Below are 24,757 nucleotides of genomic sequence, written 5' to 3'. Positions count from 1 at the left end.
AGGTATTACTCAGGTGTGTCTAAAGTGTTGCAAATTTAAAAACAAAAACACCTTAGACACACCTGAGTAATACCTAAATCCTTGACTGTTAGGTGTGCCTTGAGGAGAGGGTTGAGGAGCTGGTGTAGTAGTGACAGAGCGAGAACACATACAAATATTATAATATGGAAAAGGTAGAACTGTTTTAACAAAGAAAAAATATTTTTGAAAACGTATTTTTAATCTAATACCAGTAATACAATAATTTGATTAGGTAAAAAAAAGATATTCTTGGTTTACAGATGTAGTGAATAGAAAATAACACATTCCTGTGTTCTTGCAGCCGGCATGCCTTTAAACCGACAACAAAAGGATAAACAGTTTATTTAGTAATTTAGAATATATATACTGGTATTCAAAATTGTCTGGTGATAAACTTCATTGGGTGATGCTGATGGGGATTGTTGCTATAATGGAAGACACGTATATTCTGAGTTAACTAGGATTCACAATAGGAAGTTATAGTAAACTTCAAGCCAGAATCATCAAATGATTTGTGGAAGTACTGTACTTTTTTAGATGTGATGAGGAAGAATACTGCATTAATAACTGGAGTTAGCCAGTGATATGAAAAGGCGAATGAATGGGCTCTTTTTGTGCTCTATGACACAAAGTTACTCACGCTCTTCTGCTTAAAGGTATTTTTACGACCTACTGTTCCTATTAAACTACTGTGGAAAAGCCATTGCAGGAAACTGTAAAAGTGCAATTTCTTTATAATGGCAAAAGTGGATTGCTCACATGAATTAAATAGAAATAGTTTTCTAATGTTGCATCTGTGCTACGTGTAAATCATTTTCCAACCTAGAAATCCCCCAAACATATTTTATTTTTCATTTTACACAACATGGAATAGGAATTCTGCTGAAAAATTAGATTATAGAACAGTAGTGCACAGGAACCCAGACGCCAAAGATTTTAAGACTTATAAAATATGCATGAAAACTCCCAAGGCATTCAGATACATTGAGAAAGATTTGTCAAGCGAAACAGTTTATCTTTTTGAAGTACCTTGGTACTGAATTAACTGAAATGACCTGCTAATTTTTGTTCCATAACCTTTTCAAAGAAAGAATTGGCTAATTGATTCAAATGGAGGTCACAATGACCTAGAACGTCTAAAATAATTTATATTTATTTTATATTTAAATTAGATCACTTGCTGTGAATTCTTGCTTAGATGTCCCTGAAATAAAGGTTTATTTGATGTTTTAAGTGCACTGACAACTATTTTGGACTGTTCATTGCCCTCTTACCCTTGCCTATGGCTGGAGGATTACATTTTTATAACACTAACCATGGGCTGGGGCATGAATGGCATGTCTTCTGGGTACATCTTCCTCCTGAAGACTTCAGTGGGTCCCTTTTTCAATTAGAAGCACAAATACATGGGGCTTCAGGGAAAAATATCTTCAAAGAACAGAAAGAAACGTTAAAAGTAATTTTACAAAATGCAGATTGCTTAGGATCAGGGGTGTCCAACCTGTGGCCCTCCAGCTGCTGCAGGACTACATCTCCCATACTTCTCAGCCAGCCCCTTAGAAAGAGCATTATGGGAGATGTAGTTCCTGGAGAATTCACTCCCTGGCTTTGCTGTCTGTTGCCTGTTCTTTTAACCCAATGAGCCACAGACATGGCTGCTATTATCTACAGCCTTTCTGCGTGTATTAATTTGCTTATATGTATAAATAATGTGAATAAGGGCCCACAGTGCGAAACACATTAGGCTGAAAGTGAGTGCAAACCCTTCCACCATGTGTGAGCTTAAGGTGTTTTCCACTTAGCTAGGTATGGAACTCATACGGCCCCTTGCAAAATAAATGCAAGCATTTTATGATCACTTCTTTGACCAGTGTTTTAATTTCCACATCTGTGGGCTTTCATGAACTTTCATGATTGCAAGCCTCCCTTTGACACCCACCTTGTCCCTTTGTTTCTTTTCTAAGACACCTCTGATGGGTATATCACAACTTCAACTGGTTACCAAACCTGCAAGTGGCCTGGTGCAGCTAACCATGGTGTATCAGACCCACTATTTCTCAAACCTCATCCTGGTTCTTCAGTTCAGATCAGGAGATGAAGAACTAAACCGTTGATACATTTGCAATTTAGCTGATGGAGTGGGTGGGTAAATAGTTCTGGACACACGGCAAGGTGCGCAGTAAAGTCATCAGAGATCCAAGACTGGTGGAAGGAATGTATATGTATCTGAGCTCTAAAATAAGATGCAGGAAAGTGCAGCTGGTACCAGAGACAATAACTAGATATCTAGAAACTGGACTCACACAATGCACAATTAAAACAAGAAAAATCACTGTCCCGAATACCACCGTCCCACCAAGCTCAACCTTTGTCCCAAAAAGCACGACCGAGGTATAGCTTGGTGGGACGGAATAGCAAAATTGTGACTGTCCTGCATAAAGTGGGAATGTTGGGAGGCAATGTAAGATAGCGACCCTCTAGCTTTTGACCATCCAACACTAGAGGGTTAGAGACTTAGGTGTAAAGTAAGATTTTTTAAAAATGTTATGCATGTCTCCCAACTGTCCCGCGTGGCAACGGGATTCGGGATCGCAATCCCAATTTCAATCCCAGACACTGGAGAATGCATGCTGCGCAGAATTGTGTGCATGTAGTTTGAGTGACACTCTACCTCCCAAGCTCTGCCCCACAGCGTCCAGAAGCTGGGGTGCATATTTACAGAGAAGGTGATAGATAAGTGGAACAGCCTCCCAGCTAAAGTGGTAAAGACTAATGCGGTGAGGGGAATTAAACATGCACGGGATAGGCATTTGGCTATCCTGAACCTAAGAGGAGGCCGACAAAGAATGACTAAAGCTCTGAGTCTTTAGATCATGATAAATGGGGAAGCTAGATGGGCCGAATGGTTCCTATCTGCTGTTTAAATTCTGCGTTTTGTTGCTATAATCATGTAGTTTACTATGTCATAAAAAGAACAGTTTTGTGTTTTTTCCAGCGTATAACTACATCTTGTAAACCGATACAGTTCTTTGTTAGCATGAGTTTCACGCCGCTTTGAAAACAAGTTTCTCCGGTTCAGTTCACTTAAAAGGCAGGATCAATGGAAAGGCTTTTCAAGCGTGCTTAATGTTTAATAACACTGCTCCTGCAAAGCGTGAACATACAAACAGCCATGCCTTGTCACTAAATGCCCCTCTACAGTAAACCTGGCTTTCTCTGTGTCTTAAATATACACTAAAATATACATTTAAGAATTATGAAACAAAACAGGAAATAAATAAACAAATAAATAAATAATAATAGTAGTAAAAAAGAGAAACCTAAATGCACATGACAAGCTCGCCTGTTACAACAACCAATCAACCGTCACACACACAGTGCATTCCTGGGACTTGTAGTCCAGCGTCACGCTGACTTCTAACTTTTCTGTGCAACTCCAGAACTACAAACCCCAGCATGCAACACTCCGGATGGCTGGCAAAAATTGTATCACATGACGATGCCGAACTAATCGGTAGGATGACTGCGTCGAAGTGAGGTTCGGAGGTGGAGCTGAGTGTTTCTCCTAAGCTAGTTCTTCCTTGCCTTTGAATCCGTATCTTTAAGGTAGTAGTGGAGAGACGGCAAGCCTTGACAGCTGGGTGTCCCAAATTAGACAGCAGCACTTCTGCCTTAACACCTGTTGTTGGCCACCCCATTGGTGTGTGTGTAGTCTGTAACAACAAAATAAATGAGCCCAGCAAACACTGCTGAACTTGCCACAGTATTCAGGCACTCCCTGGCTGGTGTGAGAGTTCAGACAGGCTTAGTGAATAGGATCTGAGAGCGCAGAGGCTGACATAGTTTGGGTTTTGAGATTTCATGTACCTGGAGCTGATCGCTCATTGCCTCGCAGTGCTGGCCACCTTCAGAGCGCTCCTGTTCTAAGTGATCATCTCTGCTGGTTTGGCTTATTGCGCTGTCACTCATCAGAAGTTCAGTCTCCTTTGCAGTCTAGGTAGGTACCCGGTCCTGCGTTATCGTGGGATTCCCCTGAGGCTGCCACAAGCATAGGTGGACTGGTGCTCTAAGAGAGCACGCGATCACAGGCATGAGACATGGCATCTGTCAAGGTAGCAGTGCGACTCCGGCCGATGAACCGCAGGTAAGAGACACCTTTAGTATCAAAATCATTCAACCGCTATTGGGTATTATCGGTTTATTCTGGAGTATTTATTTCTTAGGCAGAAAGTTCCAAAGTCTAATGAATTACTCCTTACCCTTTTATGATGTAAGCAAAAATATTGAAATGACCCCATTATGTATCCAAGTACCATATGTTCAATATCTCCCTTATCTATTTAGTGGTTGATGATGGCCGTTGATGACTACACAAGTAAACGTGCCTATTCTGTAAATCATGACAAGTAATGAGATTAAAGTACTTATCTTAATGCGTTAACTATGCCTTATGCTGGAGCAATGTCTGTTTCACTTTCAGGGCCGAGTTGGCCGTATAATACATATTAATCCTTTGAATAATTCTCACTGGTTTAACTAAGTATAATGTTCCTATCGCAATACAAACTTGCCTTGTTTGGTGCTTTGTAATGTTTACCTTAATTAAGAATCAACTTTACCTATAACAAACTATTTAATCAATAAATGCCAAAATCTGTCAATCACTACACGTCCGAAGAAGAATTCGATAATAATAATAATATAAATTATATTCATTTAATAATTATCTGTAATAATACCTAGTGTGAAGCAGCATGGCATTTTCTATGCACCTCGGCAGTGCTATGATGTGTTATGATACCCTTTCTCAATGTGTTGGCCGTGCTGAAAGGGCTTTTTAAGTGCCCATCGTCGTCATACCTGGAAACTCTCAGGTTTTAATCTTTAGGGTTTTTGCCCCAATGGTCTCTGGGTTAAGGGGCAGATTCTCAGTGTCACACTGTCTGGAACTGACTTTGTCCTGTTCTATACTGCTGTCATCATATCTTAGACTCTCAATTTTGCTAGAAAATGTAAAGGTGAAAACATACTTACCTTAAAGTTTCTAACCATTATTTCAATAGAAATTGGAACTCCAGATTTAGCGCGCATGCACGCACCCACAGACCTTGCGCTCATTCACAGCGCTGTGTTACACAACATAGGGATTTGGGGTGTACATGCAGCTCTTAACGGGCGATCCATGGCTATAGAATTTACCAGTCATCCTTACATGCAATGGACCATATCATATTTTTATGCGTGACTGTTTAAATGTGTGTGGTTTATTTATTTTTGGGATTATTTAATAATATTTTTAGCTCTATTAGTAATGACCTAATATTTCTGTCGAGTGACGGGGAGATATCTTTTTTTTTTTTTTTTAATCTTTGGGTATTTAGGAGGTTTAGGACAATCTGGGAAGTTGATCCATGAACCCGGTAACCTTGGCACCTTGAATTTTGGATCCATCTCCACGCTTTTTGTGTCGTCTTATATTGTTCTATATATGGGTGTACTTTATACTAATTCACGTGTGTCCTGAATAGGATGTATCAGTTCATAAGGTTGAGAAACACAGTCCAGAAGCAAAGTTCCCTTTATATTGTTTGGTCGTTGGCATGAAGAAAGGCCCGTATATTGATGTCTTGTAATACAGGTGCGCATGTATTCATGTAATTGCATGTTTCGTATGCCAAGATATAAATACATTCTGACATACCGGAATGGAAACATAAAACATTGATGATAAACAAGGACTCGGCTTTATTTATATCCGTGACTTGCAACATAAAATTCTTTCCTTTAAAATGATACCAAATTTCAGATTATACTCTTTTATTTGAAAATTACATCGAGCCCCCCTCCAAATACATTTATTTATATTTAAATATATATATATATATATATATATATATATACATCCCATCTTTTATCTGGTTTTGTGACTACTAAATTACTTTAATAGTTATAAAAGTATAGACATGGGACATGTGGGAATATATAATGTAATTTAATATATTACATATGTATAAATGTGGGCAGAAAACCCACCTTGTTACATGAAGGTACTAGCTCGAATTTAGCCCCCCTGCTGTGTCAGCTGTGTTTTTAAGGGGTAGTTTACAGTCCCTGACAGACTCCGAATTCACATTAAAAATTCAACGTAAGCATTTTTCCTAAACAGACACTTAGCTGGGGTGTGGGGATAGGGACAAATACATTTGTGATATTTTAATGGAACTGCACGGCTATCATATGCATTAAAGAACATATAATGGCTGGAGTGTCCCTCCACAAGACAAGTACTTACCTGAGGTAGCAGCTGCAGCTGCCCTCCTCCACTGATTGGCTGCTTCAGTGAAATCAATGGAAGTGATCTTTGCGCAAGACAGACTTGGGTAACTGAGTAACACGTTATGTCATTGCATTGTTTTCAAATGGAGGAGCTCAGTAACAGCTTGTTTAAAGCTAAATTGTCGGCGGATGCCCGCTTAGCTTCAACGTAGAATACATTGTTAGATAAAATTGATTGATAACCAGTGTCACGCCCTAAAGGTAATTTTGGTGGCATTTAGCCCTTATGTCCTTGAGCCAATTTTACTGGCATTGTACCTCATCTAGGACTTTAGGCTAGAAACATTTGGTTGTTAGTACATACCGTGCATTGTTGCATATGTCAGGTAATCTTAAATTTTCTGTTTTCAAAAAGTGTCATTTGTAGGAAAAGGCATCTCTGGTCCATATTGTAAGAGGAAATTCGAAACACTTCCCTATCCCTACCTCATTCGTACAGACAAAGCAAGTTTCTGTGCTAAAGTGGAACTACATAAAAACATATGGTACAGTCTAGAATTGTTTTTCTAGATGGGATAATTTCCAGGTACTTTATGAACATTCTCTTACAGCTTATAACTGGAAAGGGATAATGATGTAAATGCTCAATATCATGTGTGTCCAACATGTTATCTGGGACACTTTCTTTCAGGACAGAATCTGACATTGCTTTGTATCTCCCTTTACCCATAATATAGTGACTAAAGATTTGGCATAAACCATACCTCACAACTGCCCTGTTTAGGACTGAAGGTCCTGATATTTGGGTGGTAGTCATAAAGTGGTTGGGAGGTCTCCCCAGACTAGTCTGCAGAGTTGTAGGATTAAACCTCAATCAAGGCTCCCGCAAACATGGCTTTAGCACAGAAACTCTCCTCAGAGCCTTTTGATGTGGAGGTTCAAGGCCACAATCAAAGCCAGACTCCCCAGCTCGTTGCCCCAATAGGGCCAGATTAAATATTGGAAGGTGTGGAGCAAACGAAGCATAGGTTTTCAATAAATCCCATCATCGTTTGCTGTCTTTTGGAGTGGGAGAACTGCTGGAATGCTAACTTATAAGATTTATTTCCAAATGTGGCCCCCTCTTGTATAGTTATGAGAGAAGAAAAGCTTAATTGAGGAAAATTGCTTTACTTAATTGGTAATGTTGGCCTGTATATAGTATGTATCCTATATAAAGCCAAACCAAAGTTCACCAAATTTGAACATTAACTTTTTCAAATGTTCCTGCTTATTTGCACGAGAATTGATTGGCCAAATGTTAAAATAGCTTGGACTGGTTTACAAAGTGTACAGACAAGGACAATATTTATTCTGCGTAGTAAAATTAAAAATACTGCTTCTTGGTACAAGCAAGGCTTTTGCTGGGAGGGGGACATTTCGCTTCCTAGAGTGACCAACAGCGAGACAGGATAGTAGTGTTTCTTACCGCAACTCTATATAGTTGCTGTTTTTTGGTTTTTTTTATAGTATAGTTTTATTTAGTGCTAACTAATGCACTTTACAGTATAGTAGAGATGAAGTGCAGTAAGTGGTCATACAATAGTTATACACACATTTTGTTCGACAGTACATTAGATATGAATTTGAGACTTTAAGCTTGGTGACAAGGTAATATACATTGGCAAGAAAAAGTAAATGAACCCTTTGGAATTACCTGGTTTTCTGCATTAATTATTTATGAAATGTGATCTGATTTACACAGCTATAGACAAACACCATGTGCTTAAGCTAATAGAAAACAATGATAATCTCTCTTTATTAAACATTCAAAGTGAAACCTTTAATCTGACAATTAGTGGTACCTCCTTTGGAAGCACTGATCTCAAACAAGCGCTTCCGGTAGCTGCAGATCTGGCCTGCACAACGTTCAGAAGGAATTTTAGACCATTCTTCCCTTCAGAGCTTCTTAAGCTCAGTCGTATTCCTAGGGTGTCTGGTGTGGCTCTCCTGAAGTCATTTCACAGCATCTCTAATGGGTTAAGGTTTGGATTCTGACTGGACCACTCCAAAAGGCGGATTTTCTTTATTTGGAACCGTTCAATTTACTTTGATCTTTAGGGTCATTGTCCTGCTGCATTTACACAACTTCTACTGAGCATCAGCTGGCGGACAGCCATCCTGATGTCATCCTGTAGGATACCTTGATAAACTTGGGAATTCGTTGAACCTTTGATGATGTCCAGGCTCCATGGCAGCAAAGCAGCCCTAAATAATGATGCTCTCACCACCGTACTTCACCATTGGGATGATGTTTTCATGTGGGTATGTGTGTTCTTCCCAAACAATTCAACATTTTCCCAGTAGGGTTGTAGAGTGTCAAGGTGCTCTTTGGCAAACATCAGACAAGCAGCGATGTTAAATTGGAGAGCAGCGTCTTCCCCCGTGGTGTCCTGCCATGGACTCCATGCCTGTTCATGTTTTGCATTTGTTAGACTCGTGAACCGAGATGCTAACCAGTTCCAATGATTCCTTCAATCCTTTAAGTGTTAATCTAGGTTTCTTTTCACCTCATTGAGCATTTTGTCCTTGAAGTCATCTTGGTTAGGCACCCACTTCTCGGGAGTGAAGCCACAGTACTAAATCATCTCCATTTAAAAAACAGTTTGTTTAACTGTGGAGTGATGAATGTGTAAACTCTTTAAGATTTCTTTGTAACCCTTTCCAACTTTATGCAAATCAACAATTCTCAATTGTAGGTCTTTTTACATTTCTTTATTGTGAGGAATGGTTCACATTAGCAGATGCTTCTTGAGAATAGCAAACTCAAAATTAGCTCTAAAATACCCCTTCATTCCTGTTTCATTGATTGGTGTCTAGGTTTGCTAACTCCTGACTCCAATTAGCTTTTGTTGAAGTCATTAGCCTAGAGGTTCACATACTTTTTTCTACCCACACTGTGAATGTTTAAATGATGTATTCAAACAGATTGTTTGTACATTAATGTCACTTAGACGAAGATCATATCGTATTTTAAGACAAATATATACATAAAGGCTGGTAATTCCAAAGGGTTCATTTAGTTATTTTCTTGCCACTGTGTATATGAAAAAAGAGGTACCAAAATGTAACTGATGCGGGCAGCCATCATTTACTGGTAGACCTTCTAAGGAATTATTAGGTATGATTGTGATTATTTGATGTATGTATGTATGTAGTGCCACCATATTACACAGCATAGCTTGGCTTGCATTTTTAGCCAGGGAAACATATAATTATTGGCATATAAATAAATACATATATATATTTTATAACACTAATTAAACTTGTGACTGCTTGCGTTCTCTTTTCTTTTCTTTTCACAGTCAGCATGTATTTCAAGCGCTTCTGTCACCTGTGAAATTTAAACTTTAGTGACTGAAATGTATAGAGCCTCATAAAATGTAAATATTACATTTTCAGTGTGTATAGCCTGAATGTAAATTGTAAACTGCACCTTTGTAGATGCTGTTTTGTACACATCATACATTTAATTTAAACACAGCGACAGCTGACGCTATCACTATTGAAATATTGCAGTGTTAAGATCTTTCCAGTTTATAGAGGGTTGATGACAACTCCTAGTAAACAAACAGAGCTCTCCATCAAACATATACAAGCTGTACTCAGAAACTGCTTGTGTTTGCTTATAGTTTAATTTTGAAATAACATATGGGTAATGCATGTGATAAAGGAACACAATTGCTTCTGTACAATTCTTTCTAGACAAAGGGTATTATGTGCAAAAAAATATTCTATATGGCCAGGAAGTTTCAAGGTTTGACCAAGAGTCAAATGTAATTGCCCCTTAGAAAGGCCACAGAAGAAGAGCTCCGAGTGACCTACCCAGAGAAGTTTTCGGGTATGATGGCTAACCATTGGCCAGCTGATAATTGTGGGAAATGTCGTCTAGAGATGAGTAATAGGCAGTCATGTTTTTACACATGCTTTCTTCCCTGGGATGTCAAGTGTGGTTTCAGACCATGACAGTTGGTGTTTAATAGCTTGAGCACTACCATTTGACTATGCAATTGGCCTCTAGTATGTTAAGCAAATAAACCTTAGTAGACCTGTCATTTTATTATTCCCTTTGAATGTTTTAACCCCCCCAAAAAAACAACAAACAAATGTTTAAAAAGCCTTTTAGTTTCTATGGCATTAACCTATCAGTGTCTGCTTTTGTGTCATGTGACAATTTAGTGTTCCTGGCAAAAAATGAATTTGAATTAAAGAATTATTTCTGACACAAGTTTGAATATTCAACAGTATAGGCTTTCCATTGCTGCATTTAGTTACGGTCAGCAGAGGAAGTGGAACTGCATCTTTAAAGGAACAACAGTAGGATATAATCTTTTCAGCTGGTAGCAGCAATACCTGTTTTAGTGTAAAGATTAAGCTTACAAACATGAGGTAGCAGCCACGATCTTAATGCTATAGTGGAACTCCACCCAAACTGGGTACAAGTTATCCAATAAAGTTATCACTAAGCACTCAATATAGTAGTATCTGGTAGTGACTATATTGCCTACGATATTGAGTGCTGAATGACACTAGTTCAATGTCCAAAAAAACCAACCTTCTTGGACAGGGAACATACCCAGGAACTTCACAGGGTTGGCTTCCTGGTGCTACCCATCTTCTGGTGAAGTGGCTTCACGAAGGCTCATGGCTAGCTGCACATAGGGATGGGTTTAGCTAAAGACATTCTTTAGTGAGAGAGGAATAAGTGGGTGAGGAGTGAGGGTGATTAAACACTTCTCCCCTGCCCATAGAAAGGAGAAAGTGACCTGGGGAAGACAAGGGATCAAACCTGGAGGTTTTCCAGGTATGATAATGAGTTCTACAGGGTTCTGGTCCTCCATTCCAGGATTGGAGAAAATATGGGATAAAGGAATTGACCTTCCTTTTGCAGTCTCTGTAGAACACTATAGTGCCATTGGAATTGTGGTACATTTTCACTACAGCCTTACAAATGTGATCTTTATTAGAAAGCTGTTGTAGAACTAGAATTAACAGACATACCATGTGATCATACAAAGAATGACACCTACTTGGAATACCTGTATATTTGTGTATGTGTTGTTCAAACAGGATTTGCAAGCATATGACTATAATTGACGGTTTAACCAACATCTCATCCTGCTTTTGCTTCATTAATTAAAATAGCAATCATTTGTTTATTATTTTTCTTAATGTACTACTTTTTGACCTGGATCCTCCTGTCCCCCCCCCCCCCAACTTACCGGTACTTCTAAGTCCCCGGTGCTTAGTCTGGGCAGCGTGTAGAGCTCAACGCGATTCGCGGCTGCAGCGGAAGTTGTCTACGCGAATCGCGTAGAGCTCTACACGCTGCCCGGACTACGCACCGGGGACTCAGAAGCTCCGGTAAGTTTGGAGGAGGGAGTGTTAAATGGGGGGGCATAAGGCATTTCTGAAGGCAGAGTGCTCTATGAAATGCCTTTTAACCCCGTTAATGCCACTTTGCCTCCTGAAATGCCTTTTAACCCTCTATACGCCACTCTGCCTCCTGAAATGCCTAATACCTCTCTATATGCCACTCTGCCCCATAATATGCCTTTTAATCCCCTAAATGCCAGAGTGGCATATAGGGGTATAAGGCAATTCCGGAGGTAGAGTGGCACATAGGGGGTTAAAAGGCATATCATGGGGCACAGTGGCACATAGGGGGTTAAAAGGCATATCATGGGGCACAGTGGCATTTAGAGGGTTAAAAGGCATATCATGGGGCACAGTGGCATATAGGGGGTATAAGTCATTTCTGGGGCAGAGTGGCAAGCCAGGGGGCAGATGTGCATAACTGGGGGGGGGCAGGTTGAGAAAAAAAAAAAGGAAATAAAAACAAAATATTTTTCTCAATCATAGCTTTTATTGTTCACATAGTTTACATGAATTAACATTTACTAGTAAAACTTTTTTCCTATAGGGTCGTCTTATATTCAGGCTTTTTCTTTTTTTTTTTTATATATATATATTAATATTCCGTTTTTGGGGGGTCGTCTTATAATCAGGGTTGTCTTATAATCAAGCAAATACGGAAATTTATATTTAATCTGAGTAAAATGATCACAGTGCTCATACAAAATAGTTGTAAAAGAAGACACACATAATTACAAAAGAGTACTAAAATACGCAAGGATTAAACATAGAAAACTGAGTTTGAATATCTTGATCCTAAGGGTCCTTGACAAAAGAAATTCAAGCAAATCAAGGCTTTCCCCTCAGGTTTTTTTTTATAGGGATCACCGTTCTTTGTCTCTAGGAAACAGCCCATTTGGTGTGACATGGATGTTGAGTGTGTAGCCCAGGTACTCTGCAACACGCTTAATGAGTTGGGTCATAAAACCTGGGCCTGATATTTGGACTTTTATGGTACGTTAAGAACAGTGGGTTCATAGTGTCCCTCATGTTATTACAAATATATAGGTACCAAAAATCACCCATTTCTGAGTTTACCAATTCTTATTGCTCAAGCCTTGTTCAACCCTCTACTGCTAAGTTTTCTATCATCCTAAAAAACACATCAAATATCTTCATGTTATGAGCCTTCTATGAAAACCTTACCACGTTTTTGATGTCGTAACTGAAGATGCTCAGACCCCAGTGCTTGGTCTCCTGTAACATTTGTATGGCACCCAATACAAGGTGTCTGGCATCCCTTGAAGATACCATGCTTGGATTTTGTTCATGTTTCATTTAATTTATTATGGGGTGGGGAGTCGTTTCTAGATGTATACATTTATATAGTAGAATTTGTCCTAGGAAACCCTTCCTTTGCCCTGAATATGGGCATTTGCATGATGATTAGTATTTAATTATTGGAAATAAGTAATTTGTGACAGTTTTTGCAATTCTTAGCTCCCATTTCGTATCTCTTGTGTTTCTACTGAATGTGAGTTTAGAGTAAAACAGTAGAGTAAACAAGAGTTTTAGATCACTACCAAGTGACCCTTGTTTCTGCCAAAAGTGCATCATTTCATAAAGGGGAGGCAGACGCTATTATCAGACAAGCAGAAATAACAGACCAATAATTCTTGAAATAATAAAAAAAAGCTGTTTAACATAAACCCATCTGGGGTAATTCTATACGTTCGAAAGTTTAAAACATAAGTTACTTGTGTTGTAGCTTCCCTGATAAGTTTTATCACATAATTGTGATTTCAAATCGAACCAGAGTTAATAAATAATCCTGCATAATGTGCACAAAGGTGTTTGTCTGCCTTTGCCATGACATATTTATCAATGTTATCATTGTACTATGGCCATTTGTAGAAGGAAGGATTAAATGAGTTATAAATTGTGAGAGTACTTTCGGGGCCCTTTTTGCATGATACTTGTCTGTTGTCCCTCTTTCTGATCTGGTTTGAGCTGTGCTGCCTCATGCTAGTCTGAGGGTCCAAAACTCTAAGTAGGTGTATTCTTTTGAGAGCCGCCCAAAAAGTAGAGGATACTTTTATAAGAGAAATTTTAAACAAAGAACTAGCCAATCACTCTGAGAGCCTGAGGAACCGTGCTCTTCGTTCATCTACTACCGTGCTTTGTGGAAAACCGGACAGAGTCTTCGGGGACTCGGCTCTTCTGTGACTTTTAGGGACCCAATGGTGCTTAACACGTGCACTGAAAAATGAAAAAAACTGAAGGTGCAAGTGCAATAAGTTGTGACCTTGTTGTACACAGGCCCCAGGCAGATGGCTGGTAAGTTTTTGGCCAGGGCAATTTTAAGCTGGGTAAAATAAAAGGTGCATCAAGCGAATTACCTGGCTGAATGTAGCAATCTTATCAATCCGTGCACTGTGATTAAAAAAAAAAAAATGTGCCCCTGCTTACCACACATGGTGCCAGGGGATACTGTAAATCCTCAGGGTCACTGACACAGATCCCAGGCTTGAGGTCCTCTCGCAGGTACTCACTTGACCTTAGGCAAAAAGCTGAGACGCAAACCGAACATTTACCTCACTAACTTTGGTATACAATATGGGTGGCCAAACCAAGTGAGCCTACAAGAAGGACCTAGTCATGTTCAACGCAATACACAGTTTATGTGGGGAGAGTTCTTTGTCTCTTTTTATAGGAGAAACATCACTTCACTTGGTCTCGCATTGTTAAAATCTTTGATTCCTCTGTGGGCTTGGTATACTAAATACACCTTTTTTGGAGTTTTCCATATCCTTAAACTTCAAAAATACTCAAGTAAAGTTTGAAAGTAAATAATTGAATGATAACGCAGAAAAACGTCAAACATGGCTAAATCAGCACAAACAGCTGTAATACTCAATTTCGTTAGTCACGTTGTAAAGCACTTTGAAATTGGTTTTAAAACTTCTTGCTGTTTGCAATTAAATGTGTTATCGTTCAATGATCATTCTGTAATCTTTTTTTCTATAACGACTTTTCAAGGTGATCTTTTATGTGGTGACAAGTTTGTTCACTTTGGTGGCTAATGAAAAATTGTCACTCATGGCCATTCGTATAATGCGGAAATATTTGCAATTTAAGTTTTAACAGTGTCCCAGGAAAGGAAATTATATTTTTCATGTGTTCTAACCTAGAAAATTACTCTTTAATACAGAGTAGGAAAGTTCCTACTGTTACTAGTTATTTTGCTACTGTGCACAAAAGGAATTTTGGCAGCTAATCATCATTACGTGGTGAAGCAGAGAGATTCACTCTGCTGTCCTGTCATATTGTTACAATTAATTTGACTCATATGTAATATTAGTCTAAATTTGTATTATATTCTTGGTTGATCCCTGTCAGAATTACGATTCTTTTTGCACAAAAATAAATGAGAAGCAAAAAACAGTGCTTTACTTAATACTTTTTCTTCATCTTCTTTACTGAAGCAGAACGACGGATCCCTGATGTTTTAGAAGTGTCGTTTTTCATTGCTTAGAAGGCTTATTCAAATAGTTTTGAACTGATCACTAATAAAAATACTGTATGAAATAATATAGTTAATAATGTGTACTTAATTCAAATTTACATTTTAAGCAATGTTCCAAATTACTTTAAAATGAAATCAATAAAGGAGTTACTGATCCGATGACGTAAACGGATTAAATGTAAAACCCACTGAGAGGAAAGGTAACATAATAGGTAGAAATGTAGAACCTGATGGCAAATGGGACCCATTTGGGTCAACTAGTCTGCCCATTTCTCCTCTTCAAAAGACTCAGCCCCTAATTAATCCTTAGTGATGTCTTATTTTCAGGATAACTATATGCCTATTCCGTGCATTTTTAACTCTTTCGTGAGTTGATTATGAAAATAATAGCATAATGCCGTATTTGCTCGATTATAAGACGAGGTTTTTTTCAGAGCAAATGCCCTGAAAAATACCCCTCGTCTTATAATCGGGGTCGTCTTATAATCAGACCGCAAAGTCTGTCTATGAGACGACTAAGATCCAGATCCCCCGCAGCTGCAGGGGATCTGGATCCTCCTGTCTCAACCCCCCCGCCCCACTTACCGGTACTTCAGAGTCCCCGGTGTGCAGCTGTCATGTAGCTGGGGCAGCGTGTAGACTCACGCTGCAGCCGGAAGGAGGCGTGGATAGCAGCGGGGGTTGTCTGCGTGCATCGCGCAGACATTCCCCGGCTGTCAGAGATCAGAGTTCCCCGCACCGGTGCGGCGCCGGCGTGGGGAACTCTGATCTCTGACAGCCGGGGAATGTCTGCGCGATGCACGCAGACAACTCCCTGCTGCTAGCCACGCCTCCTTCCGGCTGCAGCGTGAGTCTACACGCTGCCCCAGCTACATGACAGGAGACTCAGAAGTACCGGTAAGTGGGGCGGGGGGGGGAGTGTTAAATGGGGGCATAAGGCATTTCTGGAGGCAGGGTGCTCTGTGAAATGCCTTTTAACCCCCTTAATGCCACTCTGCCTCCAGAAATGCCTTTTTAACCCTCTATAGGCCACTCTGCCTCCTGAATGCCTTAAACCTCCCTATATGCCACTCTTCCACATAATATGCCTTTTAACCCTCTAAGTGCCAGAGTGACAAATAGGGTTAAAAGGCATATCATGGGGCACAGTGGCATATAGGGGGTATAAGGCATTTCTGGGGCAGATGTGCATAACTGGGGGGCAGGTTGGAAAATAGAAGGAAATAAAACCAAAATATTTTTCTCAATCATAGCTTTTATTAAAAAAATAGTTTAAATGAATTAACATTTACTGGTAAAACTTTTTTCCTATAGAGTCGTCTTATATTCAGGCTTTTTCTTTTTTTCCTAAATTAATATTAAGATTTGGGGGGTCGTCTTATAATCAAGCAAATACGGTAGTTAGCTGCAGCCCTAGGGCCTAGTATCTGGACAGCAGAAGAAACCCGTATCACATCAAGCTTTAGAACCCATCGTGTTTACTATAGTACATTCCTTACGAATATGTTGCTTCCAGCCTCTCGTACATGAAGATTTAAACTTTGACAAGCCGGCAACATTTTCATAGTACCCAATAGTGAATAATTCGGTTTTATTACAAACATTTAAAGCAGCACATGGATGAAAGAGTGTGACTGATGTAGAGTATGTGTTAGAAATATTATAGCAGCGCTAACTGTGTCTGACCTCTGGGAAATCAAAGAGAACCAGTAATGTGCTTGCAGAACTCTGCGTTGAGTTATGTTACCTCTGTGCGTACATTGCAATATAAATTTATTAAATGCATGTTGTGTAAGGTTCATATAAATATATGCTGGTAGTCTGCTTGTATACATATAGAAAACTAGCAAAACGCATATTTATGCAATCATTTGTATTACTTTTTCTCTGTGTTTTCTTTAGGGAGAAGGATCTGGAGGCTAAATTTATTGTTGAAATGGAAGGAAAGAAAACAACAATTACCAATGTAAAGGCAAGTATAATATTATGTTTGGTTTTAAGGCATATAACCGCGTTGGTGATACCCAAGGGCTCTACATTGAAAGAAGATAATATGAAGTTTTTTTGTGTTTTTTCTTAGTTTATTGTGATTACCTCCAAGCTATGTAAACTTTAATGAGCACGTCCAATATCCTTTGGAGTCATTTTCTCGGGGCATTCAACTATTATTGTGCATGATAAAATATCTAGTGGATTGAAATAAACATTCTCATATGCTAAGGAGCATCTCTTTAATTGTAAAAAAAAAAAAAAAAAAGCGTAAGGGGTCGTACGGGTACTTCTTAGACGGGGATCAATAGCACTTATTTATCGAGTATTGTGATTAAGAACAGGATTTTATAATGTTCTTGTTGATGTTATTTTTAAACAAATTGCCGGATTTCTTTAACCATGTACCCCTAACGGGCATCTTTTCTTTGGGTATGTCTGTCCAGTAATAACGGATACCCTTCAAATGATATTAGCTTTTGGGTTTTCCGTTCCGGACAGAAATGTACCAAGGGGTATATTAACGACATTCTAAGAAACACCGTTTTAGAACACAGAAAACTCATCTTTCTAACTAGTGCAGACATGAGCATGTAGGTGATAGTTAATGTGAGGCTGAGCTTGGTTGGATCACTGTGCTCTGAAGTAAATAAACACTCTGTTCTGTGTATTCTGGCTGGAAATGTTTAATTTCTCGGCCGCTCTTCTTCATGACTGATCTTTTTTTAATTAGGTGTGCCAGTGTTTATCTAGTAAAAGGTCTGCGGCTGCAAACTAGGAGGGTAAACGTTAAAATGGCCTATTTTGAAGACATAAAACAAATAAGTGTACAAGGAAGATTATTGAATTATTCACACCCCCTTCCTCATAAATGTTGAATGCAGTTCATCATTGTTCGTGTATTTAACATCCAATTAGAATAAGGAGGTATAATGCTCTTATACAGAGTATTTAACTGGTATTTGTTTTAATACAGCTGCCAGATGGTATCACTGGAGATTCTGGGAGAGAACGGACCAAAACATTCACGTATGACTTTTCCTACTTTTCAGCAGACAGCAAAGATTCAAACTTCGCCTCTCAAGAAAGGGTAAAATAAAAACAAATTAAATATAGTCAATATGAAGGCTCTTGAGTTTGCTTGCTCATTATCTATTAGATGTGTTATTTATATTCAAGTCACATTTACTATATTTTGTAGCTGTTCAGTTAACATGTTAGAATTCTTATCGGGTTTTAAATGCAAATGTGGAAAAATAAATGAATAAAACCTTTTGGTCTTTGCTTTTAGAAATGTAATCTTGCTTTTCTTTCCTTAATAAAGCTAAAATGCGTGTGTTTGTTTTAAATTAATGTAAATACCCCAAAGGCGGCTCAGTAAAATATGCAGCTAGGTATTAAATCTCACTCCTTAGCTTTAGATAACATCCACTGATGAAGCTCTTCTATTTACATGACTTTTTAATATTTTCTCACCATTTATTTTAATTCCTTACGTCTGTCCCATGTTTGTAAAGTTGATGATAGCCCTGTGTACCTTTCCTCCAGGCATCTAAGAGAATATAAGCACCACACACTTTTTATGGCCCTGCTCGTGTAGTTTATCTCGAAATATTCTATCATATAGGGACTTTTCAGTTTGCCCGTTTTTACAAATACAAAAAGGTACAAATACACTTTGAGTTTTGAAAAGTGTTTTTTGTTTTTTGTTTTAGGTTTTTAAGGATCTTGGAACAGATGTTCTAAAATCAGCCTTTGAGGGTTATAATGCCTGCGTGTTTGCCTATGGACAGACTGGTTCAGGCAAGTCCTATACCATGATGGGGAACCCGGTAGGTTTTTTTTTTTTGTTTGTTTGTTTTTATACTTGATTGCTTTTAAAACATCCGAGTACTTGATGGGTTAGCAGCCATTTTTTTAATAAACCAATTGAATAACTTGCTGCAATTTAATGAATTAAAATGAATTTAAATAGATTTATTGGCGAGAAATAAGTGAGAAATCCGCAAATAAAATACTGCTCTTTTGGTTGAAAAGTGTGCTGTGATATTAAAAATGCCATTGATGTGGGGGACAAAGGCTACTTGTGTCTACCTCACTCGAAGTGACCCATAGAGTAAATTAGACATGGGACTTAAAGTTGTCCACCTAGCCGTTTTTTGATGTTAAGATTTTTTTCCAGCCAGCAGGAGAGCGTGCATTGGGAGTGTGTGAATGAAGGTTTTCCAATTCCTGTGCGCTCGGTGAAGAGTGTTTACGTCCCCTCAGTTTCTTGGCAGAACCCCCAACATGCATTTACCCCTTTCCCCACCCCTTAGGAAAATGCCCTGCTCCCTGCACTCGATATACTCTCCTAGTCATTGCTGTCTCGGGGGACGCTGCGGACAGGAGTCTGTTTAGACCTCAGTGTACATGAGTTATTTAATATGCATTTTCCTATTGGGGGGAGGGGGTAAGAACAGAAAACGGTCCATATAAAAATGTAGACTCCTCCCTGAAATAATCCTGTGGGATTATTTTTCTCTGCAAATTGCACAGCATTAAATGCAAAATCACCATATTGTACTTAAGGAGTAATATATGTAAGTGTGTGATGTTAGCCTGCTTCTTCATTTATGCACTCATTTATGAATTTTACTCCCTTGACAGGGTGACTCTGGCCTTATACCAAGGATTTGTGAAGGATTATTCAGTCAAATATCTGAAACGACAAAATGGGGTGAAGCTTCGTTTCGAACTGAAGTCAGGTGCGTCCAAAATGTGAATCATGTTATATGTGCATTAAGAAACAATAGGTTAGGTAGATCGTCAGCCAAAGCAGTGCAGATAGACCAGATTAAGCGTCTAACAACAAAATACAGCAAAACAGTATGTTATTTTAAACAAGTAATATGTTTATTTAAGATATATACCATAGAAGTACAAAAAGTTGGTAAAACAACATCTATCTGGAACAGCCCCTTTACTCGATGCATCCATTTTTCTTTTCTTTCTTTGTAAAATCCATTAAGCAACAAACATTACTAAGTATTGCGTCTATTCAGTATTAATGTGTAATATAAATTAGTTTAATGTATGAATTGTTACTCCGTGTAACAAGTTTTATACGTGGTTCACTAGTAATAAAGGGACATAACTAAAAGCAGGATATTGTTTCGATGCTAAGTGCAGAATATTTATTAAACCCCCTAAGTGCTGTTTTTCCAAGTGGACAGATGAGTTGCAGAGAGGTTACAGGGAATTAAAACGCTTAGCTGTAAAATAGTTACTAGCAATGATAAGCATTGATTAGATTTTGCAGCGCTTGTGCAATAAAGGACATTATAGCCGTATATGTCTTTCTAAAGGGCCATAATGAACATAATGTACAGCATTGTACATTTGTGGAGGAATAAATACAACAGGGTGGAATACAGATCCAAACCAATTTAAATGGTAATGTGTGCCAAGTTTGTTACATTTGCCATGAATATCGGGGGTAGGCAACACGCAACTCTCAAGCCCCATCTAAATTCAATGTGGTAACAAAGAACCATGCGTAGGTGGTAAACTGATGGAAACTAAAATGCAGACTCTGTATCTCAGAAGGGGAATAAAGTTGAGTTACCGAGAAAGGCCAAAGACAGCTGAGATCATTGAAGTTCAGTGAGTGAGAGTGCAGGAGGAGGGCATCTTCAAAGATAAACTAGATGTGTAGCTTTTTCAATTCCTTTATTTTACTTTAAAAAAAAAATAATATATATATATATATAATCTGCATGTATATTCCCAGTTGTGAAGTTGCTGATTGGTTCATGCAGTTTTTGTAAGGGTAACCAAAATGGTCATAATATGGAACATTAACCCTTTGATGACAATTGACATGCCAGGCACATCACGGAAATGCATCTCCTTAATGACAATTGACGTGCAAATCATGGGATTAAACAGATTCAGAAAGCGAACAAAGTGCTGCAGCACCGAAAACAGCAGGGGCCCTGTTTGATTGATCCCCGGACCAACAAAGTGCACCATATAGAATACGGGGATGACCTCCTACTTTAAAGAACATAATCTGTGGTGGCTCCAGAGACATGTTGCCAATAAAAATGTGGTAGCATGTAAAAAAACTTCAGTGATGACACCATCAGGGGGCAAATCATGGGACAGAGTGGCAAATAGGGGGGTATAAGGCATTTCTGGGGGCAGAGTGGCAAGCCTGGGGGCAGATGTGCATAACTGGGGGGGCAGGTTAGCAAATAAAAGGAAATAAAAACAAAAAATATTTTGAAACTATTGGGAGTACCTTCCACACATGTGCAGAGCTAGCATGTACAGCATTTTGTTGGGGGAGCTGTTTACTGTTAAGATGCAGTACTCTTGTATTAGTATAGAGCTCTTCAGTCAGGTCTTGAAGGCACAGGGTCATTCAGATGTCCTCTGTCATTTGATAGCGAATGTTCTTGTCCAGCTGGTGGCCTGCAGAATGGATTGGGCTCTTTAAGTGTCCACTAGCCTGCCTGGAAGGTTTTATTGCTTTGCATGGTTAAGGTCTGGCCTCCCAAATGATGGTTCCTAGTGATGTTTAGCTCTTAAGTACACCACTATCCTACAATGCTTCAATTATAAGGGAGTTCTTAGTTGTAAGGAAACTTTTGTATTCAATAACACCGATTCTGTTCTGTTCCCACAGTTATCTAGAAATTTACAATGAAAGAGTGAGAGACCTACTGAGAAGAAAGTCATCTAAAACATTTAATTTGAAGGTTCGCGAGCACCCAAAGGAAGGTCCTTATGTTGAAGGTAGGGAAATGTCTTATTTGTAGGTGCATTGGTTATCTACTTTAATCATTTTGCATACACATAAAGACGGAATTGAAGAAGCAGTGATGTAAAAAACATGCTCTGAGAGGCTGCCAAGCCTTTCTCCTGTTGCTGTGTGTCTCTGCACATCGACACGTATTTATACATTGCAGTTTTTCTGGAGTCGGAGCAGTGTGAAAGCAGAATGAGCAGCATTTCAAATGGGAGGTGTGCTATTTTTGCCGAAATCAGAGACAGTGAAGTTTCACTGAAGACAAGAGTTATGTCTGTGTCTTTAAAGTGCGCTTATCACTTAGCTTTTGGTATCATATAGTTATATTTATTTATATAGTCATTAAGACGCTACATACCTATAACTCTTGCATAAAACATGTGGGGATATTACAAGTTTCAGAGTATCATGTTACATCTTATATTGGGGATAACTGTATCAGCAGGTATAGTATATGGATCTATTGGGTCCAGCTGCACATTGTGTTTTTTCATAAATGGGGAGCTCTTGGACAACCTTTTAATGCACACACAAGCACAGTGGTGCAAATGTATTTTTCAAGTTACACTGCCATTCAACATCCATCTTTACAGATTTGTCAAAGCATCTTGTTCAGAATTATAGTGATGTAGAAGAACTTATGGATGCCGGGAACATCAACAGGACGACAGCAGCCACTGGAATGAATGATGTGAGCAGCAGGTCCCATGCCATCTTCACCATTAACTTCACTCAGGTATAGAACTTTAATTCCTTTATAGCTAAGATAGCCCCTTTGCGCAAACCTACCAACTTCTTCAGATCTATGATGTAGAATAATATCTGTGGCTCCGAGCATACAAATTATATTTTCTGGTTTTATATACATCCTGCTAACTTGCCCTGGCCAGATGTGATTTTAAAGAAAACTTCAGTGAGGGCTGTTAACATTGTGAAGGTCTTTGACCTCTGCTTGTTGAACCATACATGATACATGATGACTTTCCAGGTCTACCATGTGTGTAATATTCAGATGCAATGATGGCAAATTTCTACACCAGCCACACTGCATTCAAGGCCTTAACATAAATCTTAACAACATTTTATTTTTGTGATATATATATATATATATATATATATGATTGAAATACACAATATGACTATTACCCACTGTTTCTTGTCGTTCCAAATGAATTTGTCCTGATTCACCTCCATAACCCGATACTCAGTATATGTAATTGCAACTCTATTACTGTATATCATATCCCATACATAATTTGTCAATGAGGCTGCCCCCAACAGAGCTCTGTGGTGAATTAATTGAATGTAACATCCTCATTTTAATTGTTTTAATTTGTTTTCCCACAAGGCAAAATTTGATGCTGAAATGCCCTGTGAAACAGTTAGTAAGATTCACTTAGTGGATCTTGCTGGAAGTGAGCGAGCTGATGCCACCGGTGCTACGGGAATGAGGCTCAAGGAAGGAGGAAACATTAATAAATCTCTAGTAACTCTGGGAAATGTTATTTCTGCCTTAGGTATGTACCCAAACCAAAGCTTTCATTCCTCGCTTTCCTCGCTACTTAGGCCATTACATAAAGTTATTCTTAAAAAAAAAAAATCTACTTTGTTTTTGGAACCTGACGTATTTCCAAAATGTAAATGATTTAAAAATCCAGTTCTCATTTTATGAGTGCAGAAAAATGTCCTGAAGGTTTTTTCTCGTTTTACAGAAAATGGAATAAGAAATTATTCATGCAATTATTTCATTTTCTTCTTTTCCTTTCTCAGCCGATTTATCTCAGGATGCATCCAACCATCTTGCAAAGAAAAAGCAAGTCTTTGTGCCTTACCGGGATTCCGTCTTGACTTGGCTGTTAAAAGATAGCCTCGGAGGAAACTCTAAAACCATAATGATAGCCAGTAAGCGTGCACATTTCTATTATATTTTGGATCTGTTATTTGGATGCTTTGCTGTAAATACAGAAATACGCTTCTTGGCTGTCACAGCTTGTCACTTACAAAAGAATCGAACGATCATGAAGATCCTTGTGTTTTCTTCCTATGATCTTATGTTGCCTTAGAGATCCCATATAACAAATTGAGCCTGGTTTTATAGAATATATAGAACTGGAGATGTTTCTTTCATTAAAACTGAGACAGTTCATGAACAGTAGAATAGTTTTTAATGCATCTGAAAGAGTTAAATAACAGGGCTACAGTAAGTAGAGGTCTCGATAGAGGCTATTCATTTTGCTTTTATCAATAACCAATATAAATGATGACATTAATCAAATCGTTAAATTGTTAATTTACAATTAATATCTGGCTATTCACTGAAACACATTCCATACAGTAGTTAAATAATATTTCATCATTTTTTAAATAAAACCAATATGAAAGTCTTTGATCCACTGCTATTTTCCATTTGTTTAGTGGGAGGTAAAGTATGAAATTTAAAAACCCATGCAGGGTACTGGTTCTAATAATCTCTAAAGCCAATTTGACTTTCAAATTATAAACTGCTTTCCTCCTCATTGAAGCTTAAGGTGCCGACTAATTTGACTTTAAATTCTTTCTTCCCAGCTATTTCACCTGCTGATATCAATTATGGAGAAACCTTAAGTACACTTCGCTATGCAAATAGAGCCAAAAACATCATCAACAAGCCCACCATTAATGAGGATGCTAATGTCAAACTAATTCGGGAGCTTCGAGCTGAAATAGCGCGCTTGAAAGCCCTGCTCGCTCAGGGGAATCAGGTTAGTGCTTTTTAT

At 38.6% G+C, this 24,757-nt stretch overlaps 1 protein-coding gene across 1 annotated transcript in view; it reads left to right on the top strand.

Moving 5' to 3' along the window:
- The first annotated feature begins 4,118 nt into the window (after window positions 1–4,118).
- LOC149303225 (kinesin-like protein KIF16B) overlaps window positions 4,119–24,757 on the top strand; it is a 120,536-nt gene continuing 99,897 nt past the window's right edge. The window contains exons 1-10 of the mRNA XM_089481387.1: window positions 4,119–4,165; window positions 17,120–17,189; window positions 18,183–18,296; window positions 18,922–19,038; window positions 19,856–19,953; window positions 21,879–21,988; window positions 22,595–22,737; window positions 23,350–23,518; window positions 23,772–23,903; window positions 24,567–24,742. Coding sequence (XP_089337513.1) covers window positions 4,119–4,165; window positions 17,120–17,189; window positions 18,183–18,296; window positions 18,922–19,038; window positions 19,856–19,953; window positions 21,879–21,988; window positions 22,595–22,737; window positions 23,350–23,518; window positions 23,772–23,903; window positions 24,567–24,742 — 1,176 coding nt within the window. The remainder of the gene's footprint in view (window positions 4,166–17,119; window positions 17,190–18,182; window positions 18,297–18,921; window positions 19,039–19,855; window positions 19,954–21,878; window positions 21,989–22,594; window positions 22,738–23,349; window positions 23,519–23,771; window positions 23,904–24,566; window positions 24,743–24,757) is intronic.

The sequence above is a fragment of the Sceloporus occidentalis genome, unplaced genomic scaffold (genome assembly GCF_023333645.1).
Source record: "Sceloporus occidentalis isolate IW3139 unplaced genomic scaffold, rSceOcc1.0.p SCAF_15, whole genome shotgun sequence".
Classification (NCBI taxonomy): Eukaryota; Metazoa; Chordata; class Lepidosauria; order Squamata; family Phrynosomatidae; genus Sceloporus; species Sceloporus occidentalis.
The sequence above is the reverse complement of the archived record's forward strand: the minus strand, read 5'-3'. Positions and strand labels throughout refer to the sequence as shown.